Source organism: Nicotiana tomentosiformis, chromosome 12 (assembly GCF_000390325.3).
Source record: "Nicotiana tomentosiformis chromosome 12, ASM39032v3, whole genome shotgun sequence".
NCBI lineage: Eukaryota > Viridiplantae > Streptophyta > Magnoliopsida > Solanales > Solanaceae > Nicotiana > Nicotiana tomentosiformis.
Genome location: NC_090823.1, coordinates 123,949,349 through 123,971,654, shown reverse-complemented (window position 1 = coordinate 123,971,654; position 22,306 = coordinate 123,949,349). Strand labels below are relative to the sequence as shown.

At 36.0% G+C, this 22,306-nt stretch overlaps 2 protein-coding genes across 2 annotated transcripts; both read right to left on the bottom strand.

Annotated features, from left to right (window-relative positions):
• Window positions 1-2,247: 2,247 nt before the first annotated feature.
• Window positions 2,248-5,799, bottom strand: LOC104105505 (peptidyl-tRNA hydrolase, mitochondrial). Its single transcript, XM_009613825.4, has 8 exons — window positions 5,400-5,799; window positions 5,230-5,314; window positions 4,159-4,226; window positions 4,021-4,071; window positions 3,877-3,950; window positions 2,846-2,904; window positions 2,697-2,773; window positions 2,248-2,617 (listed from the first exon to the last, which is right to left on the bottom strand). Exons 1-8 carry the CDS (start codon window positions 5,712-5,714, stop codon window positions 2,510-2,512), a joined length of 837 nt encoding a protein of 278 aa, XP_009612120.1. The 5' UTR covers window positions 5,715-5,799; the 3' UTR covers window positions 2,248-2,509.
• A 6,643-nt stretch (window positions 5,800-12,442) lies between these two features.
• On the bottom strand, window positions 12,443-14,067 carry LOC104105506 (cell number regulator 7-like). Its single transcript, XM_009613827.4, has 4 exons — window positions 13,927-14,067; window positions 13,719-13,790; window positions 13,202-13,411; window positions 12,443-12,730 (listed from the first exon to the last, which is right to left on the bottom strand). The coding sequence occupies exons 1-4, from the start codon at window positions 14,009-14,011 to the stop codon at window positions 12,651-12,653; spliced, it is 447 nt and encodes a 148-aa protein (XP_009612122.1). The 5' UTR covers window positions 14,012-14,067; the 3' UTR covers window positions 12,443-12,650.
• Between the last annotated feature and the right edge of the window lie 8,239 nt (window positions 14,068-22,306).

Sequence of the window (22,306 nt, the reverse complement as noted above, 5' to 3'; positions counted from 1 at the left end):
CATTCAACAAATATAAAAGATTTCACCCCCAAAGTCACTATATATTAGAAAGCTATCCTAAAAATAATAAGAAATATTTATACATCAATAACCTAAGTATTATGTTTAACGGTTATTGTGGTATATATTATATTTTGTTAAGGTTATTTTTGGTAAAAAGAAAAGTCAAAACTATTTCTGCTTCTGCTTTTCAGAAACTACTTCTGCTTCTTCCCAAAAGCACTTTTTCCCCCCAAAAAACTTGGCCTAATGGTGGCATGTGGGCCGGTTAGGACCGGGCCCGGCCTAGGACCACAAGCCCAAATGGGCGGTGGGCCTAAACGGTCCTAACCGGATAGGACCAGGACCATGGGAGGTGGGCTGGGTAGTGGGCCGGTTCCATAGGCGAGGCCCGCAAGACCGGGACCGGTTGGGACCAGGACTAGCTGGGAAGTGAGCCGGTTCAAACGGTCCTAAACGGGCCTATCCGGGCCCAACGACTAAATTTTTTTTTTTAAAAAAAATATGCCACATCATAGTCGTTATGGCATTTAAAATATGACTGTTTTACCTGCCAAAATAGTCATTTAACCCAAGTATAATATATGAAGTAGATAGACCTTTAAAAAGTCCTCTTTGGATGACCCGAACTGGTCCATTTTTGGATTCTCGTTTAAGCAAGTAGGTGACAGTCTGCGCAGTCTCGCAAAGGCTCCCATATATCTCTACTCCGATATCATATTGACAAACGGTTTAATGAGTTAGAAAATAGACTCGCAGATCTTTAATATGATGTGTGGAACACCTTTGTTTTAACCCCAATTTTTTTTGTAATTACACCTTTTCTTATATATATATATAGCTTATATATATATATAGAGAGAGAATATAGCTTATATATATACTATAATATACTATATATACATATTAAGATATTTATATATATCGAATATAGCTTATATATATATATATATATACTATAATATACTATATATACATCTTAAGATATGTATATATATCGAATATAACTTATATATATACTATACTATACTATACTATACTATACACTTATTATATATATATATATATATATATATATATATATAGCTTATTTTTGTCTTTAAATTTGAATTAAAAAATGTAGGTCACAATTCTATAATATAATTTACAAGGAATTTCCTTAGATTTATTACCGTTTTTTTTTCTCTAACTTCTATAATTTTTTTAAAAAAATAGAAAGTATCTGTTGGGCCCACTTGGGCCATGGACCGACCCACTTAGGCCCGAGACCGTTAGTTCGTGGTCCCGGTCCGATTCCAACAAGAAGCCCGCGAAGCCCGGGCCCACATATGACCTAGCCCACTTAGGACCGGGCCCACGAAGCCTACTTAGGACCGGGCCCGGCCCACATGCCTCCCTTAGCTTGGCCAAACACCTCAAGTTAGAAAAAAAAAATACTTTTGAAAAAAAAAAACTACTTTTGTCTCCAGAGAAGCTTGGCCAAACAGGCTATATGTCCATGCGAGTAAGTCGTGTCTAATTGGCACATTTCGGACTCAGTTCAGGACTTGTTCAATAGGTATGCCAAGTTTAAGGGGCCATTTATGTACTCTAATTTTATAATTGTTTTCTTATACAAAGGCAAATTTCAGTATCAGATTCTTAGCGCAGCTTGTACATGAGTAGATGTGAGAAAATGATTAAAAGAAAACAGTTATTACCCATATGGTCATATTATTCATTAAAAAGTGGGTTGGATAATGAACTTTTTAACAATGGGTGGATGCGAATCATATTATCCACTTAGAAAATGAATAACCAATAGATAATTAATGAGTTAACTTTTACATTTGGAAAGACTCAAATTGAGGTTCCTCAAGTTTGGAGATTAAGAATTCTTCCAAAAATGATCATATTTAAGAAGTCATGGGTAATATAGATATCTATATTATCCGCCGAATAACCCATTTTTTATCCGTATTAAATATGGGTCGAGTCGGGTCGGATAATTTACTTATTTCAAAACCCGCTCGACACAACCCGCCCATTTGCCACCCCTATATACATGAGTGTCAAAATTCTCCGCAAGGAATGTCCCACAACTTCCCTCAGTGAAAATTTTGAACGACGTTGACGAATTGAATACTCTGCGGCTAGTAACTTACAGACAAATTCCACACACACAAAAAAAAGGAATAAATATACATATATGAAATTAATGAATTTAACCCCTTTCGACCGGGATATAAAACTAAGAAACAAGACCAGTTTGACGTCACATTTGGATACCTTACAACAAAACAATGAATGTTTAAACTTATCATGATTACAACAAAGGCAAAGGGGACCCCCGAAAAGTAGAAAACTCTATCAAAAAATCATTACCAAAATTGTCTTGACAAGATTTTATGGCTTCGTATTAGAATGACTCTGGTTTAACCAAACTATATTTCTGTAGCCTTACAAGCAATGGTTCTTCCGCTGCCTTCTCGTGAATTGGCGAAAATCTGAAAAAAAGAATTTCCCTAAACTAAACTGTCAAGGGTTTGGCACTATTCACAAATGTGGCACTTTTGTCAAAACCCTCGAGCACTAAAATTCTCACTGCTTCCAAACCATTATGTAATGTGAAGTCCAACTGAAATTAAAAGAAGCCAAACATCAATATGTGATTGTATTTCTGAAATCTACTTAAATAAGTAAAGAAAAGCAAGTACCTCCTCACGTTCTTGTCGATTGAATGCGCGAAGAACAAAACTTGCGGGATCCATTTTCCCCGGAGGCCTCCCAATGCCTAAAGAAAATATCAATGTTTGAAACTACAATAACACACAGAAATGATGTACATAATGATCTGAGGTAATACCTATTCGTAAACGAGGAAAATCACGGCTCCCTTTAAGGTGATTCATAATGCTCCTCATCCTTTAAAACATAAGGCAAGAAGTTAGTCATGCCAGTAAGCAGTACCCATAAAGCAGAGAGTGCAGAAAAATATATTTAAGCTAAGAATATTGGACAAGCAAATTCTTCAGATCACCAAGGTTTTCCTATTTCTTTTGTATTCGTTCAGAAATTACAGAAGGAAATGGTGCTAAATCTAAACCTATCCAGACAGAGTGCTAACGGTATGGCCTTCATCTTTTTATTTACTTTACTCCGGGCTCAGGAGGGAGATTCTACATATATCAAGCTTCCATATTCCATGTATCATAAGATGCCCTACCATGACATTACTTTACAGATTTAAGACACCTTATAGTGGGAGACCAGAAACGCCAATCACAAGGCTTTATTCTAGTGGTTAGAGTGCAATGCCCGATGTGTGGTTAGGCGCACATCACGGGTTTCGAACCGTGTGCCACTGGCTCTTGGGGATCTCTCGTTTATCAAAAAGAGAAACCAATCATATGTTTTACTCTTTCACTTAAAGCCAGGAGAAAAGCAGTCAACAAGCAGTTTTGATTCCAACACATCATGATCATTTGAATGTGAAGATTATTTCTATTGTTAAATTTTCATCCACAAATAGTCGTTGTACCAAGTAAAAGTGTAAAACAATGAGAAATTGAGGAAAAAAACCAAAAACTAATGAAAACCAACTACTTGGTCTGTAGACCAGCTTGACTTGTGAACCTACGCAAATTGATAAATCCATCATTACGTCTTCTTCACACTTTGATGATCAACCAAAAGCAGTTTATGAGAAGGAGCAAACTATGAAATGCTTGGTATCCATCAATATTCTTGCTTTCAAGTTTTCAATCAATTACTATCTACATATTCAAGCATCAAATATTCAAGCAAATAGCAGAAAATCTGGAATAGACTTCAGAATCATTATAAGCACATGATGAAAGCTCCAGATAAAGGAAACTATTCAACAATAAAGATTACCCATTGTGTCCTCCATGACCACCTTTTGGCAGTAACCGCAACTTTGCAAAAGGCAAATCCAAATCGTCAAAAACCTGCAATTATAAAGTTTTAGTTGGAAGTTATTACAAAGATAAGTTCTATGCTCAATTGTCAATAGCTTACCACAAGAACTTGTTTCAGTGGAATCTTATAATATGAAACAATTGCTCCAACCTGTCAAACAGTGTAAAATATCAATCTTATGCTACTTGGTGGATGGAAGCTACAAGAGACAGGTCATGCCAAGACAAGTGGACTTACAGACTCACCACTTGCATTCATGAACGTTTGAGGTTTAGCAAGCATAATTGGAACATCTCCAATGAAACCTAGAAAGCAAAAGAAACCAAAGAACATGAAAGTGATCCTAAAGAGCAATTTTGAATGACCGAGTTCATTATCAAACTTGTTCCTTCTTTCCACTTCTTAATCCGGAAAAACTTTGTTTAAATAATCTCCCCCATAGCCGCAGCATGTCAATGCAGTTTACCGCAAAGATAGCCAAATATCAACATTAGTGGTACTTCAATAGTGGCTAAATTAGAGAACGAAAACCTCAATGCAACAAAACAAAGCCTAGCTTCAATAATTAGCTAAGTTAAATGGAGTATCCATAAGGGTTGAGTAAATTCTTCTGCTAATTTTACTGCATTTTGAAGAATGTAGATGAAGCACCTACTTAATAGTCACAAACGTTCGAAAACAGTAGATCAAAGCAAATCAATGACCCATTTAACAAAGCTAATCAACAAACAAATTTATTTTTGATAACCAAGAAATCACTAAAAGCACACGATTCAGCAGATAATGGACCAACCCCTCCCTTCTCCAGTTATATACATAGTCTTGGCAAGGTTCAAAGCCGTGGCGTGCCCTCTTACCACTATGACCAAGGCCCGGAGTTCAAAAGTTGGGAATATTACAACATAATTAGCAAACAGATACGGATTATATTAGAATCACAAAAAGATAAAACTTACACACCCCGTATTTACACCAAACCATATTAAGTTACCATGGTTAAGTGATAAATTAAGGTGAGAATGTATTTTGAATATTTACTATGTTAATGTGACGACGTGTATCATGAATCCAAACAGTAATGTGTAATAATTAACTATGTTAATGTGAAGACGTGAGTCATGTATCCATTAGGTTCGTAGCTGGTGAAAATAAGTTTTTTCCCACAAAAAGACTAGTCAATGCAATGATGCTGTGCAACTACAATGATACTGTGTAGACAATATTTTGAAACGTTAGAAAAGATCACAACGTAACTGTATATATCAGGAAAACTCTGAAATCCAGTATAATCAAGCTTAAAGAAAGTACCTTTCCCAAATTGAGCTTTAAAGGAAACACTGCCCATAGATATTCCTTCAGCATCAGCTATAGTATCTATCATCTCAAAACCCACCTGCCAAATTCAATAGTATTATCAATACATGATATAGAAACCAGTGCGAAAACATCAAGTATATTAGAAAAAGAAGAGAACGGACATTATGACGGGTGCCAGCGTATCGTTTCCCAGGGTTACCGAGGCCAACAATAAGCCAAGGCTGAGGTTTCGGCTTCGGCTTCTCCGGCGGTGGTTCCGATAACGTCGGTGAGGGTGATGGGGAGGTTGAGGTGGACATTGAACAGGAAATTTGATGTAAAGAGTTAGTAGCGGCGGTGTTGCTCATCCAATTCCTCCAGTATGATGATGAATTTAGGGTTTTGGGAAGGGAAAAAGAGGAGAAGAGGCGGCGGCCGCGGCGGCAAAGGACCGTCGCCGATGAGGCAGTGCTAGAAATTGCACATGCTAGTTTCATTGTGGTTTTAGATGGTAAGTAGGTGTTGGAATCCGAATTTTGAATGGGAACGGATTGACTCAAATGGAATTGTATGGCGGCCAACGACGTCGTTTGGTTTACCCAAAAAAAAGGAAAAAGAGATTTTTTTAGCCACTCTAAAGCATAAGACTTGGAAATAAATGAATAAGAAGGCAAAGTTACACAACTATGAGCATACGTTAATTCAAGGTCTTTTCATTTAATTACTCACTTTCTATGAGATTATAATGAAATTTATCTGGATGTTTCTTTTTAGCGAGCTATTTGGATGTTATTCATTTTGAAAGTTAATTTGATGATGATAACACTTGGAAACAGAGAAATCGCCATGGAAATTTATTCTAGGGTTAGAGAAGATTCGAGAGAAAAATCATGGCTCAAATCTTTTCACATTAGCTAATGTTCCTTCTATCCAACTGTACAAAGAAAATAATATATATATATATATATATATATATATATAATGTGCCTAAATGTAGCCGGATCGGACCTAACAAACTCAAGTCCACTAAGACAAAATAATGCAATACATTAAGTTACAACTATTGAACTTATATCAAGTTTGGGCCTGTTTTTGTCGTGGACCAGAAGCTGAATATCCTTCAAGTCCAACACCCCCCTCAAGTTGGAGGGGGAAACCACCTTCAACTTGGAAAGGAATTGATGATGACTCTACCCAGGAAGAGGTTTGGTAAGAATGTTTGCCATCTGCTTGGAAGTAGATACATGACTCGAGTGAATCAGGCCTTCACCCAACTTGGAGCAAATAAAGTGACAATCCACTTCAATATATTTTGTACGTTCATGGAAGATCGGATTCTCAGCAATATGTATAGCAACTTGATTATAAAAAAAAAAACAGAAATTGGAAGAGAGACAGGAACATGTAGATCAGACAAGAGTCGAACCATCCAAGTTAATTCACCAATAACCTTGCTAAATGGCTCGATATTCTGCTTCAGTAGAAGAAAGAGAGACAACAGGTTGTTTCTTGGACTTCCAACCAATCAAACTTTCACCTAAAAGAATACAGAAACCAGTAACAGATCACCTTGTATCAACACAAGCAACCCAATCACTATCACCATAGGCACTCACAGTGAGATCAGAATCATTGGAGTAGAAAAGACCAATATCTAAAGTATATTTAAGATACCTCAGAATGTGTAATGCAACAAACATATGAGGAACGCGAGGACACTTTAAAAACTGACTAAGATGTTGTACATCAAAACATATATCCGGCCTAGTATGGGTCAAGAAAAGCAACTTGCCAACCAAACTCCGAAAGAATTCAGGTTTATCCAAGACTTCGCCACTATCAGCCGATAACTTCTCATGAAGTTCCAAAGGGCAAGCAACAGGAGAAACATCTTCACATTTATATTCAGAGAGCAAGTCAGATACAAATTTCTTCTGATTCAACAGGAGACCTGAAGGAAAATAAGATATTTCAATGCCCCAAAAGTAATATAACTGACCCAAGTCTTTGATCTTGAATTGGGTATGGAGAAACTGTTTCAAGGCAGAGATTTCAGTAGCATTATCCCCTGTAAGAATTATATCATCAACATACACAACTAAGGCTGTGAAAGACCCAGGAGAACCCTTGACAAAAAGAGAATAATCAGTGAAGGAATGAGAATAGCCCTGAGAGCATAAAGCATGAGATAATTTTGCATACCACTACCGAGAGGCTTGCCGGAGACCATATAAGGATTTTTGCAATTTACACACTAAAGGGGCAGAAGTAGAAGAACTAGCAGCAGAAAGGGAAAGGCCAGAGGGTAACTTCATATACAGGTCACCATGCAGAAATGCATTATTGATATCTAGTTGAAAAAGAGGCCATTGTCTCTTTACAGCTACTACTATTAAGCATTTAACGGTGGACATCTTTATCACCGAAGAGAATGTCTTAGTAAAATTAACACCCTCTACCTGTGTGTCACCCCTAATAACAAGTCGGGCTTTATATCTTTCAATAGACCCATCAGCTTTATATTTAATTTTATAAACTCACTTACAACCAATAGGCTTTTTTTCTTTAGATAACTCTATGATATCCCAAGTGTGATTAGCCACTAAGGCCTCAAATTCCTTTTTCATGACATCCTGCCAAGCTGGAATAGATGCAGCTTAGGAATAAGTACTAGGTTCAAATTTAGCATGCTTTAGGACATAATTGGAGCAAGAAGAAGAGGAATAAAGAATGCATAAGTAGTCTTACAAATAGGCAGGAAGATTATGCTCCCTAGTAGACCTTATGAGATTCGAAGGATGAATAGGAAGAGAAGAAGATGGTACTGACACAGGTGGAATAGAAGAAGTAAAGGAAGCAGAAGGAATGGATGAGTCATCATGAAAAAAATGACAGGGAGAGGGAGATACAGGAAAAGAAGTAGGAGTAGAACAAGAAAAGTCTTTAGGGAGAGATAAAGGAAAATAAATTTCATGAAAGACCACATCCCTTGAAATGAAATACTGTTTGGTAGCTAAGTTATACAACTTGTAACTTTTCTTGGCAAAAGGATAGCCAAGGAAAACACAAGGAATTGCTCTTGGTTTGAACTTATCTCTGTATGGTATAGGAACTGTAGCATAACATAAACAGCCAAAACTTGTCAAATGAGAGTAACTAGGTGCCTTACCATACAACATTTCAAAAGGTGACTTATCATGAAGAAGCTTGGAAGGTAATATGTTGATTATGTAAGTGGCTGTCAATAAATAGTCACCCCAAAAGTGCATAGGTACTTTGGATTGGAACATTAAAGCTCTAGATGCTTCAAGGAGGGTCTTATGTTTTCTCTCAATCACTCCATTTTGTTGAGGTGTATAAGGGCAACTAGCCTGGTGGATAATACCATTTTTTGAAGAAAAAAAAAATACTGAGGAGGCAGAGGAACTAGATCCAAGTTCTAGAGCATTATCACTTCTGATGGTTTGAACAATGGTGTGGAAGTGAGTCTTAATCATGGTGACAAACATTTTTATTAAAGGAAAGACATTGCTTTTGGACCCCATTAAATGGGTCTCATCTTGTTTGTCTGGACATGGGACACACATTGCAAATGAAGGACTGCCTAGAAGATAAGGAATCAGATAAACCAGAAATAACTTTCATTCTGACAAAAGGGATATGTGCAAGTCTCTGGTGCCAAATGATATCCATTTTATTTATGTCATCCGTATTACAATAAGAAGGAACAGTGCACACATTAGGTAAGCTAACATTGGATTCACAATTAGGAACAGAAATATAAGGAGGAGAAAGTGAACTAGGTGCATCACACATATGATGTAAACTAGGGACAAAATCACAATTAAAGGCAGAAACTTTAGGAGAAGAATCTGAGTTGACAGTATTCTGGAAACATGAATCAGTATAAAACAGAGGATGTGATGATGACTTTTTCCATACAAGCTTGTACAATCTAGTGTCCAGTTTACCAAGATCCAAAAGCTTCTTCAGAGAAGGGCCATGTAATAGCATACAAGAATCATAAGTAAACAGGATAAAACATCTGAATTGTTGTATCATCCTGTACACAGAAATGAGATTATGGTGGAAGGAAGGAATATAGAGAACATTGTGAAGAACAATAGAGGGATGCAAAGCAAATGAATCAGTGGAAGTTACTTTTACTTTATAACAATTTGGAAGAGATACAAGATAAGGTACAGGTAAAGGAGTTATATTGAACAAGAACTCTTTATTGGATGTCATGTGGTCAGTTGCACCAGAGTCAATGATCTAGGTTAAATTTACTGAAGGAGAAAGCATGCAAGAATTAGAACTAGTACTACTCAACAAATCAGCAACTAAAGATGTACCAGCAAAATTGGTAGAAGCCATGAGATTGGACTGAGGAGTGGGGTCTGACACATGAGACTGCTGCAGCAAATTCATCAACTAATTGTACTGCTGTTTTGTCAGACCAGGTATCATGGAGGCATGCTCAGAGTTAGATGGAGGACCAAAAATGTTAGGAGCAGTAGGCTGAGCACCACCACTGGGATTGAGTTCAGAAAAATCAACCTCAACACTAGCATTTGCTGCAATTCTTTCGCCTTTAGTAAAATTGAGGTTAGAAGGATAACCATGAAGTTTATAACATTTTTCGATTAGGTGTCCAGGCTTCTTGCAGTATTTGCAGAATAAGGAAGCCTTGACCTGATCACCATTTGCCCCCTGTTCAAAGTTCACCCTCTGATTATATGGCTTTTGAGGAGGAAGAATTTTGTTAAACATGTTGGCATTGAAAGAAGCTAAATCTGAGTTAAATTGGGGGAAAGATTTGACTTGTCTTGGACTCTCATCTTGGAGCAAAATGTTGTATGCATTATCAAGGGATGGAGAAGGCCGCATCATTGTGAGATTGCTTCTAACATTTATATAGGTTTCATTTAATCCGATCAAGAATTGGTATAATTTATTTTCTTCAACTTCCTGTTGCAAACCAGGTTTAGCTGCACAAGTGCAAGTGTTCATATGATTCTTACACGTGAAACCTAGTTCATCCCATAACCTCTTTAACTTGTTAAAGTAAGATGCTATGTCAAGAGATCCTTGACAAGTTGAAGCCAGTTCTTTCTTAATCTCAAATACCTTTGTCCTATTGACAGCCCCATATCTACTCTCAAGTTACTTCCAAATACTTTCAGCAGTCTTAGAGTATTGAACACTCTCCTCAATTTTAGGGGATAAAGAACTAGTCAGCCAAGATATCACCATATTGTTACACCTATTCCACTGCTTTAATCCAGGTGTATTATCAGAAGGTTTAGGACAAGTTCCATCTATGAAGGCTATTTGATTCTTTGCAGATAAAGCCACAATCATACTTCTTCTCCAACCCCCAAACCCAGTACTAGAAAAAGGCACATGCACCAAAGAAGTGTCAGGAACATCAGAGGAATGTAAAAACAAAGGACCAGAGGGATCTGGAGCATCCACGGAGGTAGAAGTAGCATTACTTCCAATGATTACTCAATTTAGGAGTATAATACTCAAAATATACATGCAGTAAGCAAGCAAAAATAGATACGGAGATGCATACCTCTACAACCACGAAACAGATATATGCTATTTTATATAGAGAATTAGAAATAGAAATACTACTCTTCTTCGTCACTGGAAGAAGTAACAACCTTTAATTCTAGAAACTCCTTCCGAAATAATCCGCACTCACCAGCAAATTGAAAATGGAGACCGATGCAAACCCTTGTTTCGGCCTCAGGAGGAAATTGAGATACTCGAGCGAAAAATTGCAAAGCTTCACGAAATCACCGGAAAGCCTCACCAGTACTGAAAAACAAAACTTACTGTAAACTCAATCAAAATCGGCGAACCAGCTGAGAGATGAAAAAAAACTTTAAGAAAACCCTTCGAGGGTAATATCGAACGAAAGCGTAGCACAAGATCTATTCGAATCTCTGCTCTGATACCATGATAACATTTGAAAACAGAGAAATCGCCATGAAAATTTATTCTAGGGTTAGAGAACATTCGAGAGAAAAACCATGGCTCAGATCTTTTCACATTAGCTAATGTTCCTTCTGTCCAACTGTACAGAGAAAATAATATATATACAATGGGCCTAAATGTACCCGAACCGGACCTAACAAACTCAAGTCCACTAAGACAAAATAATGTAATACATTAAGTTACAACTATTAGACTTATATCAAGTTTGGGCATGGTTATGTCGTGGGCCAGAAACTGAATATTCTTCAAGTCCAACAAATTATTCAAAAATCAATAAGAATTTGGGATACACGTAAATAAAATAATAGATAATAAACAGTTAATTGAAAATCACATAATAGAAATTCCAACAGGAACTGAGAACTGTAAGAATCAGATGATACATATCCTAAATAATCAATTGCGCACCGTAATAAATTAAGAACAGACAATATAAAGATTTAAAGAAGAAAAATACGTCAATAAAAAACAGTAAGTTTGAAATTCAAAACAAACAATATTATCAGCTGGACCTTATTTTGAAACAACTTTTTTCTCAATTATTAGCAAAAAAGACTTTTTCCTCAACTGATTCCTCACAACCTCGAGCCTTTAAATATGATATTATTTGCATACGTCCTTAAAATAGTTCTCCAAACACCATTTAATCATATTCCGAAGATCATGCAATTTCTTAACGTGCAATCGTAGCTCAGACCCGTTTTTTATTCGTATCAAATGTGAGTCGGGTCGAATAATTTATCCGTTTTTGATACGTCTTATATCCGACCCGACTCGCATGTTTGCCACCCCTAGTGCTAACTATCCGCGGGGATCTCATCAAACATTATTCTCTTTTTCCCACTAATTTTAAAGACATAGTTTAACAGAACTACATTAGGAAACATTATTTCTTTTTTCCACTAATTGCTTTAAGGATATCTTATTTTCTTACTATTGTTATTGTTTCTTTTTCATGTTTTTTTCACTATAGTATTTTTTATTCATGATTGCTGATTTATGCTTTTATAAGTGGAGTGTTTATCGAAAACAACCTCTCTATATTTACAAGGCAGAGAACTTGTAGGATTTCACTATTGTTGTTGTTTTTTGTTGTTGTTTTGGGAATGCATATATCGTGTTTTCGGTCTTTTACGCCATTTGCTTCCTTGTAAAAATATATGCATCACAAATGCGTGCGTCGACAAAGGAAAAACCAAAGTGGAAGAAAACATAATATGTAAATAGTGACAAGAGCTTTATTTATATCAGACCAAATTAAAGAGGTACACAGCTATTCATAGGGTAACACAAAAGAAACCAAAACATACACACAATTTTCACTTGACACATGTTACTATTTTTAACAAAAAAAAGATACAACAGATTAAAGAAAGAACTAGCCCAGCAAAATATGGAACAGCTTGCTGCGGTTGAAATCTCTTTTAGCGAGTCATGCCTGGTGCAATAGGGGGAGGTACAGTGACTCCATCTTGACTCCATTTCTGAGCATTAGCCATCCATCCTTTACCCATGCAACCAATCAATAATCAGAATGCAAAATTCAATTCAATTTAGCATCTGTCATATATACTCTTAAATTTGTAATATACCAAAATTTGGTGAACTAATCCCTAACAAAAAATTCAAAAGTTTATAAAAAACACTCTATTTAGATTCGACTAGTTATTTACGGGAAGAAATGTTGTTAAAAAAAGTCTCTGGATAAAAAAAATCAAGTCTGAATATTCTACCTCTAGTTTACACAAATAGCCGGCAACATTTATTGTTTAATTTTTCTAGCCATATACATAGATTATACATATATATATAATACATAAATTATGCATATTATACCTCAACTATTTTTTTTAATTTAAGTGATTGAGTGAACGACTATTTGAGTTAATTCTTTTGCTATTCTATATATAATGAGTTCAAATGAACTGTGGCACGTAAAAGTTTCAGCAGGGTAGTATATATTGTGTTTATATACCTTGGGAAGGGTCAAAACCGCGGTTTTTGAGCTCTCTGTATTCTTGGCAAACAGCACAAGGGAGACAACAAAAATGAACAAGGCAATCTCCACAAGGGTCCTCTGGCAAGCTAAAGTAGGCTCTCAGTTTTGTACGATAAGTGCATGTGTAGACACAAGCACAACACACATGAGCCAAGCAATAGTATATTACACCAGCATGAGCACAAGCTGCAAAATTAATTAGCAGGTTATACATATATATGTAGTCAAATGTAAAAATGAATAAAGGGCAGTTCGGTACACAAAATATCTTATATTCATGCAGGGTCCAGTGAATGGCCGCACTCCAAAGGGTGTATTATATAGGCAGATTTGTCATGACGTAAGCATCGGTGACTGATTTCACGGACCGAACCCGTAACTTATAAGTCACACGGAGATAACTTTACCGTTGCTCCAAGTCTTCCCTTCACATTTAAAAATGAACAGGAAAAAAGACAAAAAAAGCAGAAACAAAGAAACTTTTATAGCTTACAAGTAGTTCCTTTATCAATTATTTCAACATTTTGGCCAAAGGTGACACAAGGACACCAACAAGTGACACAACCTGCAAATAATCAAGACTGATTAAATTCAGAACCAGGGAAAAAAAAGACCACATTTATAATCGAAAAACAAGTTGTGTGGGGGGGGGGGGGGGGGGGTTCTTCCAATAATTTTTTTAGAAGAATTAAGTGTCTTACAGTTAGAGCGATCATCACAGCAACCACATAAACCGGTGGTCCATTGGCCCGGAGCACCACTGTCGGCAACCGGAGTTCCTGTCATGACAAGGTAATGAGAAGAGTAATGGGACAGGTTTTGCAGTGTATAATATATGGAAAACTGTAAACGTATATATAGGGATGCACTTTAGCTTAATTACGTGAGCTTTGAGAGTTTGGCCAAGAAAATATTTGTAATTTAAGAGTCATGGTACTATCGTGTAGCTATATTAAATTAGTTAATGATCAATTGATATATTTTTAAGTGAACTGCCAATAATGATTTTGATTCCAGTACTTGAGAAATGAGAGAGAGAAATTAAAATATAGGTATATTGATGCTATATTCATAGTTCTATGGTTGAATGCATGGCTGGAATTTAGAAGTCATCTTCCTCAGATGAAGGCAGTTCCAAGTTTGAATTGGTCAATAAGAAATTCCCTACTCTTTTTAATTCATTATTACTATGTTTTTCTATGAAGTTGGAGTCAACGTTGACCAGAATATATAGCACCTAGTTGCTTCTGTAATTATCATACTGCAATGCTAGCAGCTAGAAGCTAATTTTCAGGCTAAGCATCCATAAGTACTCTTGAAGCAAAAATAATCATGTTTACCACTATGTATAACGAATCAATCTTTCTTAATTCTTACCATAGAATTTCCTCATGATCTTAAAAATCCTCAAGTTGGAGCTCTACGCGGATGGATATTTTTAGTGAATCTATATGATTAGCTGTACCACTGCATGCCAGCAGAATTTGTAGTAGTGCTTTACCATATTAGCAAACAAAGTCCCAAGTCAAAGTAAACTTCCTTTTTATTAGGAGTAATACTTTACACTTGCACATAATCCCCGTTATCCTATCATTGTTATTCTCTCGTTCTCCGGTAGAAGATAGCTTTGGCGTAATTAATAAAGTTGCAGGAGGTTACGAGTTCGAGCCATAAAAACAATAGTCTCTTGCAAAAATACAGAGTAAGACTGTATATAATAGATCCTTGTGGTCCGGCCCTTTTCCGGACCTTGCGTATAACCGGAGTTTAGTGCACCAAGGCTACTTTTTTTCTTTTTTCTCGGGATGTCGACTCAATGCCAAACTTGTAAGCAATTCCAAAAATGTTTACACCCCAACTTCCAAAGGTCTCTGCCACGAGCCATGATCAATTCTATTATTAAATTCAAGAAAATACTTATAAACTAATTAAAGCTTTTATTACTCGATTGGAAGCTTTCCTTTACTAAGGAGATGGAACAATTTGTATATATAAATATATTTAAGAATTTCTTTTACATATATATGCACAACAAAAAAATTCGGAGACAAAATATGTAAGGTACTACTTCTCTTGGTGTGGGAATCTCAGAATCAATCGTATGGAGCTGTCAAGAGCCATAGCCTAGTTAAGCTGATACTGACCAAACAGTGTAGCAAAACAGCATAGAGATTGGTTGGTTGAAGGGACTAGGAAAATAAATGGCAGTATAAGGAAAAAGATAATCTCTACATACCTAATGCGACATTTGATTGATGGTACTAATTTATTTCATATTACATTATGTAAAAGCCTATATAGCATAAAATATGAAATAAGAATATGTGAATTAGCTGCTATATCGCGACTTCAAATATTTAAAGACCAAAATGCTCATAGAGTAATACATAATGTCAGTGCATTATTATTGTTGCATGATAATCCTTTATTATCGTTTATCGCATAACTAATCTCTACAATATATACATAACCAGTATGTGAATCAAACCACTCCTAACAAGTTCATAAAATAAATCAATTCCGCATTTAAGTTTAACAAGTGACAAACTGACTTAATTTATAGTATTTGATTATCTTAACCTTAGCCTGGCTTGGTCCAACTATCGCACTTCAGGTTATTTTGAAACTTACTTAATTGAACAGAAACTAGAATTTATCACGTCACTGGCTAGTTTACCTTCCAATCATACGTTCGCGAGTTGTACAAAATTCAATGCTTTGATGTTCAGCCTTTATATATGTGCTGGGAAAAATTTTAAAGATAAAATTGATATATATTTTAGTACTCATCATTCAACTCAGAACTCACAACGTCTAAATTTTGAATCTGGCACGGTCTATAGACCCACTTAAGCAAATAATGTGGTACCATTTCAACCACCTCACTTATGTTATTCATATATTCTTCATTGCAGAGGAAAAATTCACTAACTAATACATTCATTTTGTTCAGAACATCAGGTGGTAAGTCAACCATTCTGACACTGTGTAATTCTTCAACAAAATAGGAAACAAATTAAACAAGCAGAGACACACATTGATGATCACAACCATTTGCACATGAATTACAACAATTTCTTCTAAAATTCCAACATTTTTTTGTTTGAATGAATTTCATTTCAAAATCATTTTCTTGTGGATTTACGAATAAGAGTCACCTTCTTCTCTTGTACGTGCACCACGATAGACTCTACATCTGCAAGATTCAATTGAAACTGCATTGAATCAAACTTAGAAATAAAACATATCACGGTTTCTTTTTTGGGCTGAGTTTCGATCTCAAGATCAGCCCATATGAAATAGGACCCGTTTGTCCATAATAAATAAATAAAAAATCTTTTTTTCGATTTTTTTTCTTCAAAAATGTGTTTATCCATGAAAATTTACAAGGTTTTAAAAAAATTTCGGAAATGAGTTTTTCAAAGACCACTTTTTATTTTAATTTTTTTTAAAAATCCCACTCACAAAATTGCAATATTTTTTTTAAGTGAAATGCATGTCCAAACACAATTTCAAATTCCAAATACTTTTTTTCAACTTAACTCCAAATACTATTTTTTTTTCTTCCAAAAATTACAATTTTTATATCCAAACACCTACATATTATACACAGCTTACCTTCAATATTTGAAATTACAGTAGAAACTCTGTTTTGGCAGTTGGCACATCTTAAATCTGCTTCTAATACCACCTCCTTGACCTGCTTTTCCGTCACCAAATTAACCAAAATAACTCAAAACTCTCTTTAATACCCTACTTCTATGAATTTTAGGTTAAATGAGTTTGTGCAGCTCAACTAACAAGGTATAGAAATAAGTCTAATGACTTTCATAAGATCACAAACATATTAACCAAGGAAAAGGCAGAAAAAAGAAGATTAACAGATATATAATCCATATAATTAGGATCTCATTAATTGTACAAAAAGATTAATACAAGCAAAGGCGAAACTAAGATTTGAAGTTTGTGAGTTCTAACTTGACGCCAAACCCATAATGTATCTTAGTTACTAGGTTCATAATTATATATTAATACAAATTTAATAGATTTTCTAATACAAATATAGGATCGATGCAAAAGTTATTGAGTTCAGTCGAATCCGTAAATAATACCCTACCTCCGCCCTTGCATACAAGTTTATACGGTGATGGACGGAGTTACTACATACCTATGATGGGAGATAAATAGTCGTTGAATTAGTTAAAATGTGTGCAAACTGACTTGGACACCACCGCGAGAGAGCAGATCTATAGGAGACTTACCAAAGGATGTGCCAAACATTTGGTAGAAGTAGAAGTTTCAGGAAGTGTCAATCTTTTAGGCTTTTGGAGCTTGAACTTAGTAAATTCCTTCTTAGCCCAAGAAACCAGAGCCATAAATTGGTTGCTGATCGCAAATGAATCTTCAGATGAAAATAGCAAATGACAAAGGCAAAGTGTAAAAGGATATTGAGATAACAATAAGAACAATATTCTTAATAGAAACTAGAATGTATTGTTGATGGGGAAACTCCATCTTTAGAAGCTACACCTATGTTTTTAGGCACAGAAAGAGTGATGGGCATAGTACATACAAACCACATGTTAAAGAGGACAAGGGCCATTAAATCTTGACAAAGATGCTTTCCCTTGAAATGGAGTCCCACATCTTAAATTTTCCCTTTGCTTTTTAGGTTCCGACATTCATAATTGTTCTTTGCATTAAATTCTTTGTCAATATAATTATACAGATATTAAAACACTAGTACGTAAAAAATTAGAAGGCGTTGCTTTAGTTTATAATGAGGGTGTAACACAAGTATGATTTGGTAGATCAACCAACTTTGTCATGCTGCTAAGAGATAATGCTAGAGATACTTAATTATGATCCTTTTAGCAAGGGATTTTATTATTAATAAACTACTATGATTTATGTTTTATGCACTATAATGTATAAAGCAATATATAATCAAAAAAGTAATTTTTTTGAAAATTAATTAATAACTTCGTAAAATGATAGCTAACATGTTATCACTTCTTAAACTATATTATCAGAAAATGCTTTACATTGTTAGGCGTACATATACATAACTAATTGATAGCTAACTGCCTTGCTAGAGCATATGTTTCTATGTCTGGTTCAATGCAGTGGGATACTACCCTGCGGCGGACTCAGGATTTTGTACAAGCGGGGTTCAATCTTAGAATTATATAAATTTAGTCGTAAAATAGTAGTTGTCAAGTGAGTTTAAATAAAATATTTATGCAAAATTTACACAGTTTTAATCCTAATTTATACATATACACAATATTATTTTTTTGTGAAGCAGGTTCAGTTGAACCTGCTATCCACCACTTGGGTCCGCCACTGATACTACCCCGGCCGACCATTTCTCATTACTAATATACTCGCGTTTGATTTGGATAATACTCTCTCCGTTCATTTTTACTTGTTCACTATAGACTTTGCACATCTCTTAAAAAATAATAAATGAAGTACATAATTTACCATCATGCCCATATTAAATAATGTATATTTTTAATGGATTTGAGAAGATGATTTGAAATGAGTAATTAATACTGTGAGTATAACAGGAAAAAAGAAATTATTTTCTCTTGATATGCTAAAAGTGACAAGTAAAAGTGAAAATTTATTTTTAGAATAGTGAACAAGTAAAAGTAAACGAAGTATATAATGTATTAGCCATTTCAAGAAAAAAAAAAAGACTAAACTGATGGTATTCCTTATCATTTGTCTGATAGCTTGCCTTATAAGATGCTATATATCACCCAACTTTTTATTATTAATTTTCAGTAGACCCCAATTGCTAGGTAGTGTCGATTGAAGAGATGCCATTATTAGGTGCATGATGATGGAACAAAGAAACTAAAAAGAATTAAAGTGGCGGATTCGAACCCACTTTTTTCACGTTGTTCCAATTAAAACTGAGTCATTGACTAATACATGAACTACCTAGACACCTTAAGTTTCCGAGTCTGAACCTAAATGGTCTTTTTGGATTCAAATGATCGAAATGAGTGAAAATAAAAATACCTTGATCAAACTATATATAGCTGTATAACGCTTTTTATAAAGGCGTTAAGGTCTGACTTTAACAAGACTGTTAGGTATAGCACCTTTATAAACGACGCTATACATATTTTATGGGCCCACCAATAACTCTTCTGCGCTTAACTGACATAACAATAATTCAAATGGGTATAGCGCCCTTTAAAAGGGCGCTATACCTCAAAATATTTGACCCCCCGGATTGGGTATTGCTTTATTTAAAGGCGTTAAGGATTTTGCAAAAATTCATTCAGAAATATTCTTAACTCCTGTTAAATTTTTCTTCTTGTTAAATTCTCAAGCATTTTATCATAATGTCTGCAGAGCGAAAAGTAAGTGTTTCATTATATTGGGGGGTGAGGTTGTGGTGGCGAATAACTCAGTGAGCTATAGTTTATCTCCACAATGTCATGTTAAGTTACCACTTACAATGGAGTACGATAGACTGGTATCGTTGTTGTGTAACAAAATAAGTGTGAGCTAACGTTCGGTGAACCTTAAAGTAACCGGAAGATATCCGTATTCTGTCACTCCGCAAGGGGTTGCTTGTTACGCTGAGTTTAACGTCGAGGATGATGAAACTTTGAGTTATTTTTTGAGGATTCCGGATGAATATCGTGAATTTCTTTTGATAAAAATGTTGAAAATATACGAGAAGGTTGAAGACGTTCGCAATAATGAGGTTGCGCAAAGCAGGGATAACCCTCAGTCATCGGGTGGTTATTTTGAAGCAGTTTTTGCTGAACAGGTTCGAGATGAAAGAGTTTGGCCTGATTTAAACTTATCTCCTCGGGCGAATGAGGAGCGAGAAAATAATTTCTTTCCTACTTTACATAATCCACAAGACGAGTGGTAAACTTTAATTTTCCTTTGTGTTATGATGTTTATTTTTGTTGTATTGAATTTGTATTAACACTCTTATATTCCACAGGGGGTACCAGCCAGAGTTGAATTTTACAAGTTATGAACCCACGCCCAGTTGGAATATGTGTAGTTCTGGTGTGTTGGATCATGATGGTCCATACAGAAGTCATCACTAACAGGATAATGTTCATCATGGGATGTCAACACATTACGACTTGTAAGTGAAATGATATAACTATATGTAAAGCATTTATCAATTTGAGTAGCTAATTATTTTGTTATTTGTGCAGTGAAAACGAGCAAGTTGAACCTCTTGTCCTGACTTAATTACCCGAAGACGACATATTTAATAGGGATCTGGCAGATGCACAGAGTCAGAAAGAGAACAGTGATTATGACAACAATTTCGATAAGTCCGGAGATGACACACCCTTCTCTAATGAGGGTGGTGATGAGAAGGAAGAGAATGTTGGACCTGATTTGATGAGGGATCATCATCACCCCTCGTTAGACCAAGAGTGTACGAGTCTCAAGTGCCGTTTCATTCAAGGGAGATTCCCTACCTTGATCATTTGCCAAGTATGCCGGATGTGTATGCCCTCACAAGGGATATTGACGAAATTCGGACAGCAATCTGGGATGAGTCTAGACCAACATGCTGGCAAAAGGCATGCTTTTTCCTCATAAAATGCGCCTAAGCAGGGCGGCGAAAATGTACAGTGTAAAAGAGTATCGTGAGATGACGGTATGTGAGTCAACTCCAGATGTATACAAGGTTGTTTGCTGTAGATGGTTTACGGGTTGTCATTGGATTCTGCGTGCGAGCAAGAAGAAAACAGGTATGTAGAAAGTGGGTAAATACATTGGCACCCACGCTTGTGAAATGGACACATTCAGTGGGAATCACTTCAACTTGGATGTTGACTTGATTTCTCTTGTCCCGATTCCACACATTGAAGCGTCCAGAAGGTACAAGATCAAAGAGTGCATTGCATCCGTCCACCAAGAATATGGTTGTACCATTACCAAAAGAAAGACATTTCTCGGGCGCAAACGTGCGTTTGAAATTGTTTATGGTAATTGGGATAAGTCATTTGCAGCTCTATCCAAGTACATGGCCGCATTGCAATAAGCTGTTGATCGCTGTTGCAGTAGATGCTAATGGAAGTATATTTCCTTTAGCTTTTACTATTTGTGCTAATGAAAGACAAGAGACGCAGACACTATTTTTGAACCACTTGAAAGAGCACGTTGTCAAACAGCGTTCAAGTATTTGTTTAATATCTGATCGGCATGGTGGTATTATAAGTTTTGTCGAGAATTTTCCTGTATGGCAAGAACCGTATGCCTACCACCGTTACTGTGTGAGGCACATGAAAGTCAATTTCCAGAAGGCACATCCCAACAAGGATTTGCATGATTTAATATGGATGGCTGCAACATATCACCAAGAGCATAAATTTCGGAGGCACATGGAATCTATCAGGTAGGAAGACAAGGCAGCCTATCGTTGGTTGATGCGACATAAGCCTGAAAAGTGGACTTTGCATGCAGATGGTGGCAAAAGATGGGAAATTCTGACTACAAATGTGTTAGAGTCTTTCAACGGATTATTGAAGTCTGCACGAGGATTGCCTGTCACTGCCATGGTGCGAATGTCATTCAAGCAGATGTCGGAGAGGTTTGTTGAAAGGGCTGCAGCTGCAACGTCATTGATGGAAAGGAATGTTGAATTTATGCCACTACGAATGAAAAGATTTGAGAAATACAGGCGACGAGCACATTGGCATTCATTTTTACAGTATGATCACGACAGAAATATTTTTAAAGTTCGCACCGCTATCCATCAAAATCGGTGGAATAGTGTACACACCATAAATGAATCTAGAAGGTTATGCTCTTGTGGGAAATGGTCTATCTACCATATGCCGTGCTCACATACCATTAAGTGCTTTCAACATACAGGTTTAGGTCCAACCAACTACGTTGATAAATAATATAGTGTTGCTGCATATTTAAACACCTATAGTGAGCAGTTGCAACCAGTTGGTGCTGAGCATTATTGGTCGCCGGAACCAATTAAAATGGTGTGTAACAAGGAGTTTTTGCGTCAGCGATAGGTGCAAAAAAGAACGCCTATACGGAACCAAATAGATGTTGGTGATACCG

What these genes read in the sequence shown, in the direction of transcription:
- LOC104105505 (XM_009613825.4), bottom strand. Translation starts at nt 5,714, where the DNA reads ATGAAACTAGCATGTGCAATTTCTAGCACTGCCTCATCGGCGACGGTC. An exon ending in TAAAGCTCAATTTGGGAAAG is followed by an intron (nt 4,227 to 5,229) that starts GTACTTTCTTTA and finishes TTTGCTTTCTAG; the next exon opens with GTTTCATTGGAGATGTTCCA. An exon ending in ATCGACAAGAACGTGAGGAG is followed by an intron (nt 2,618 to 2,696) that starts GTACTTGCTTTT and finishes TTTTAATTTCAG; the next exon opens with TTGGACTTCACATTACATAA.
- LOC104105506 (XM_009613827.4), bottom strand. Translation starts at nt 14,011, where the DNA reads ATGACAGGAACTCCGGTTGCCGACAGTGGTGCTCCGGGCCAATGGACC. An exon ending in CTGTGATGATCGCTCTAACT is followed by an intron (nt 13,791 to 13,926) that starts GTAAGACACTTA and finishes GATTATTTGCAG; the next exon opens with GTTGTGTCACTTGTTGGTGT. An exon ending in CGGTTTTGACCCTTCCCAAG is followed by an intron (nt 12,731 to 13,201) that starts GTATATAAACAC and finishes GCATGGGTAAAG; the next exon opens with GATGGATGGCTAATGCTCAG.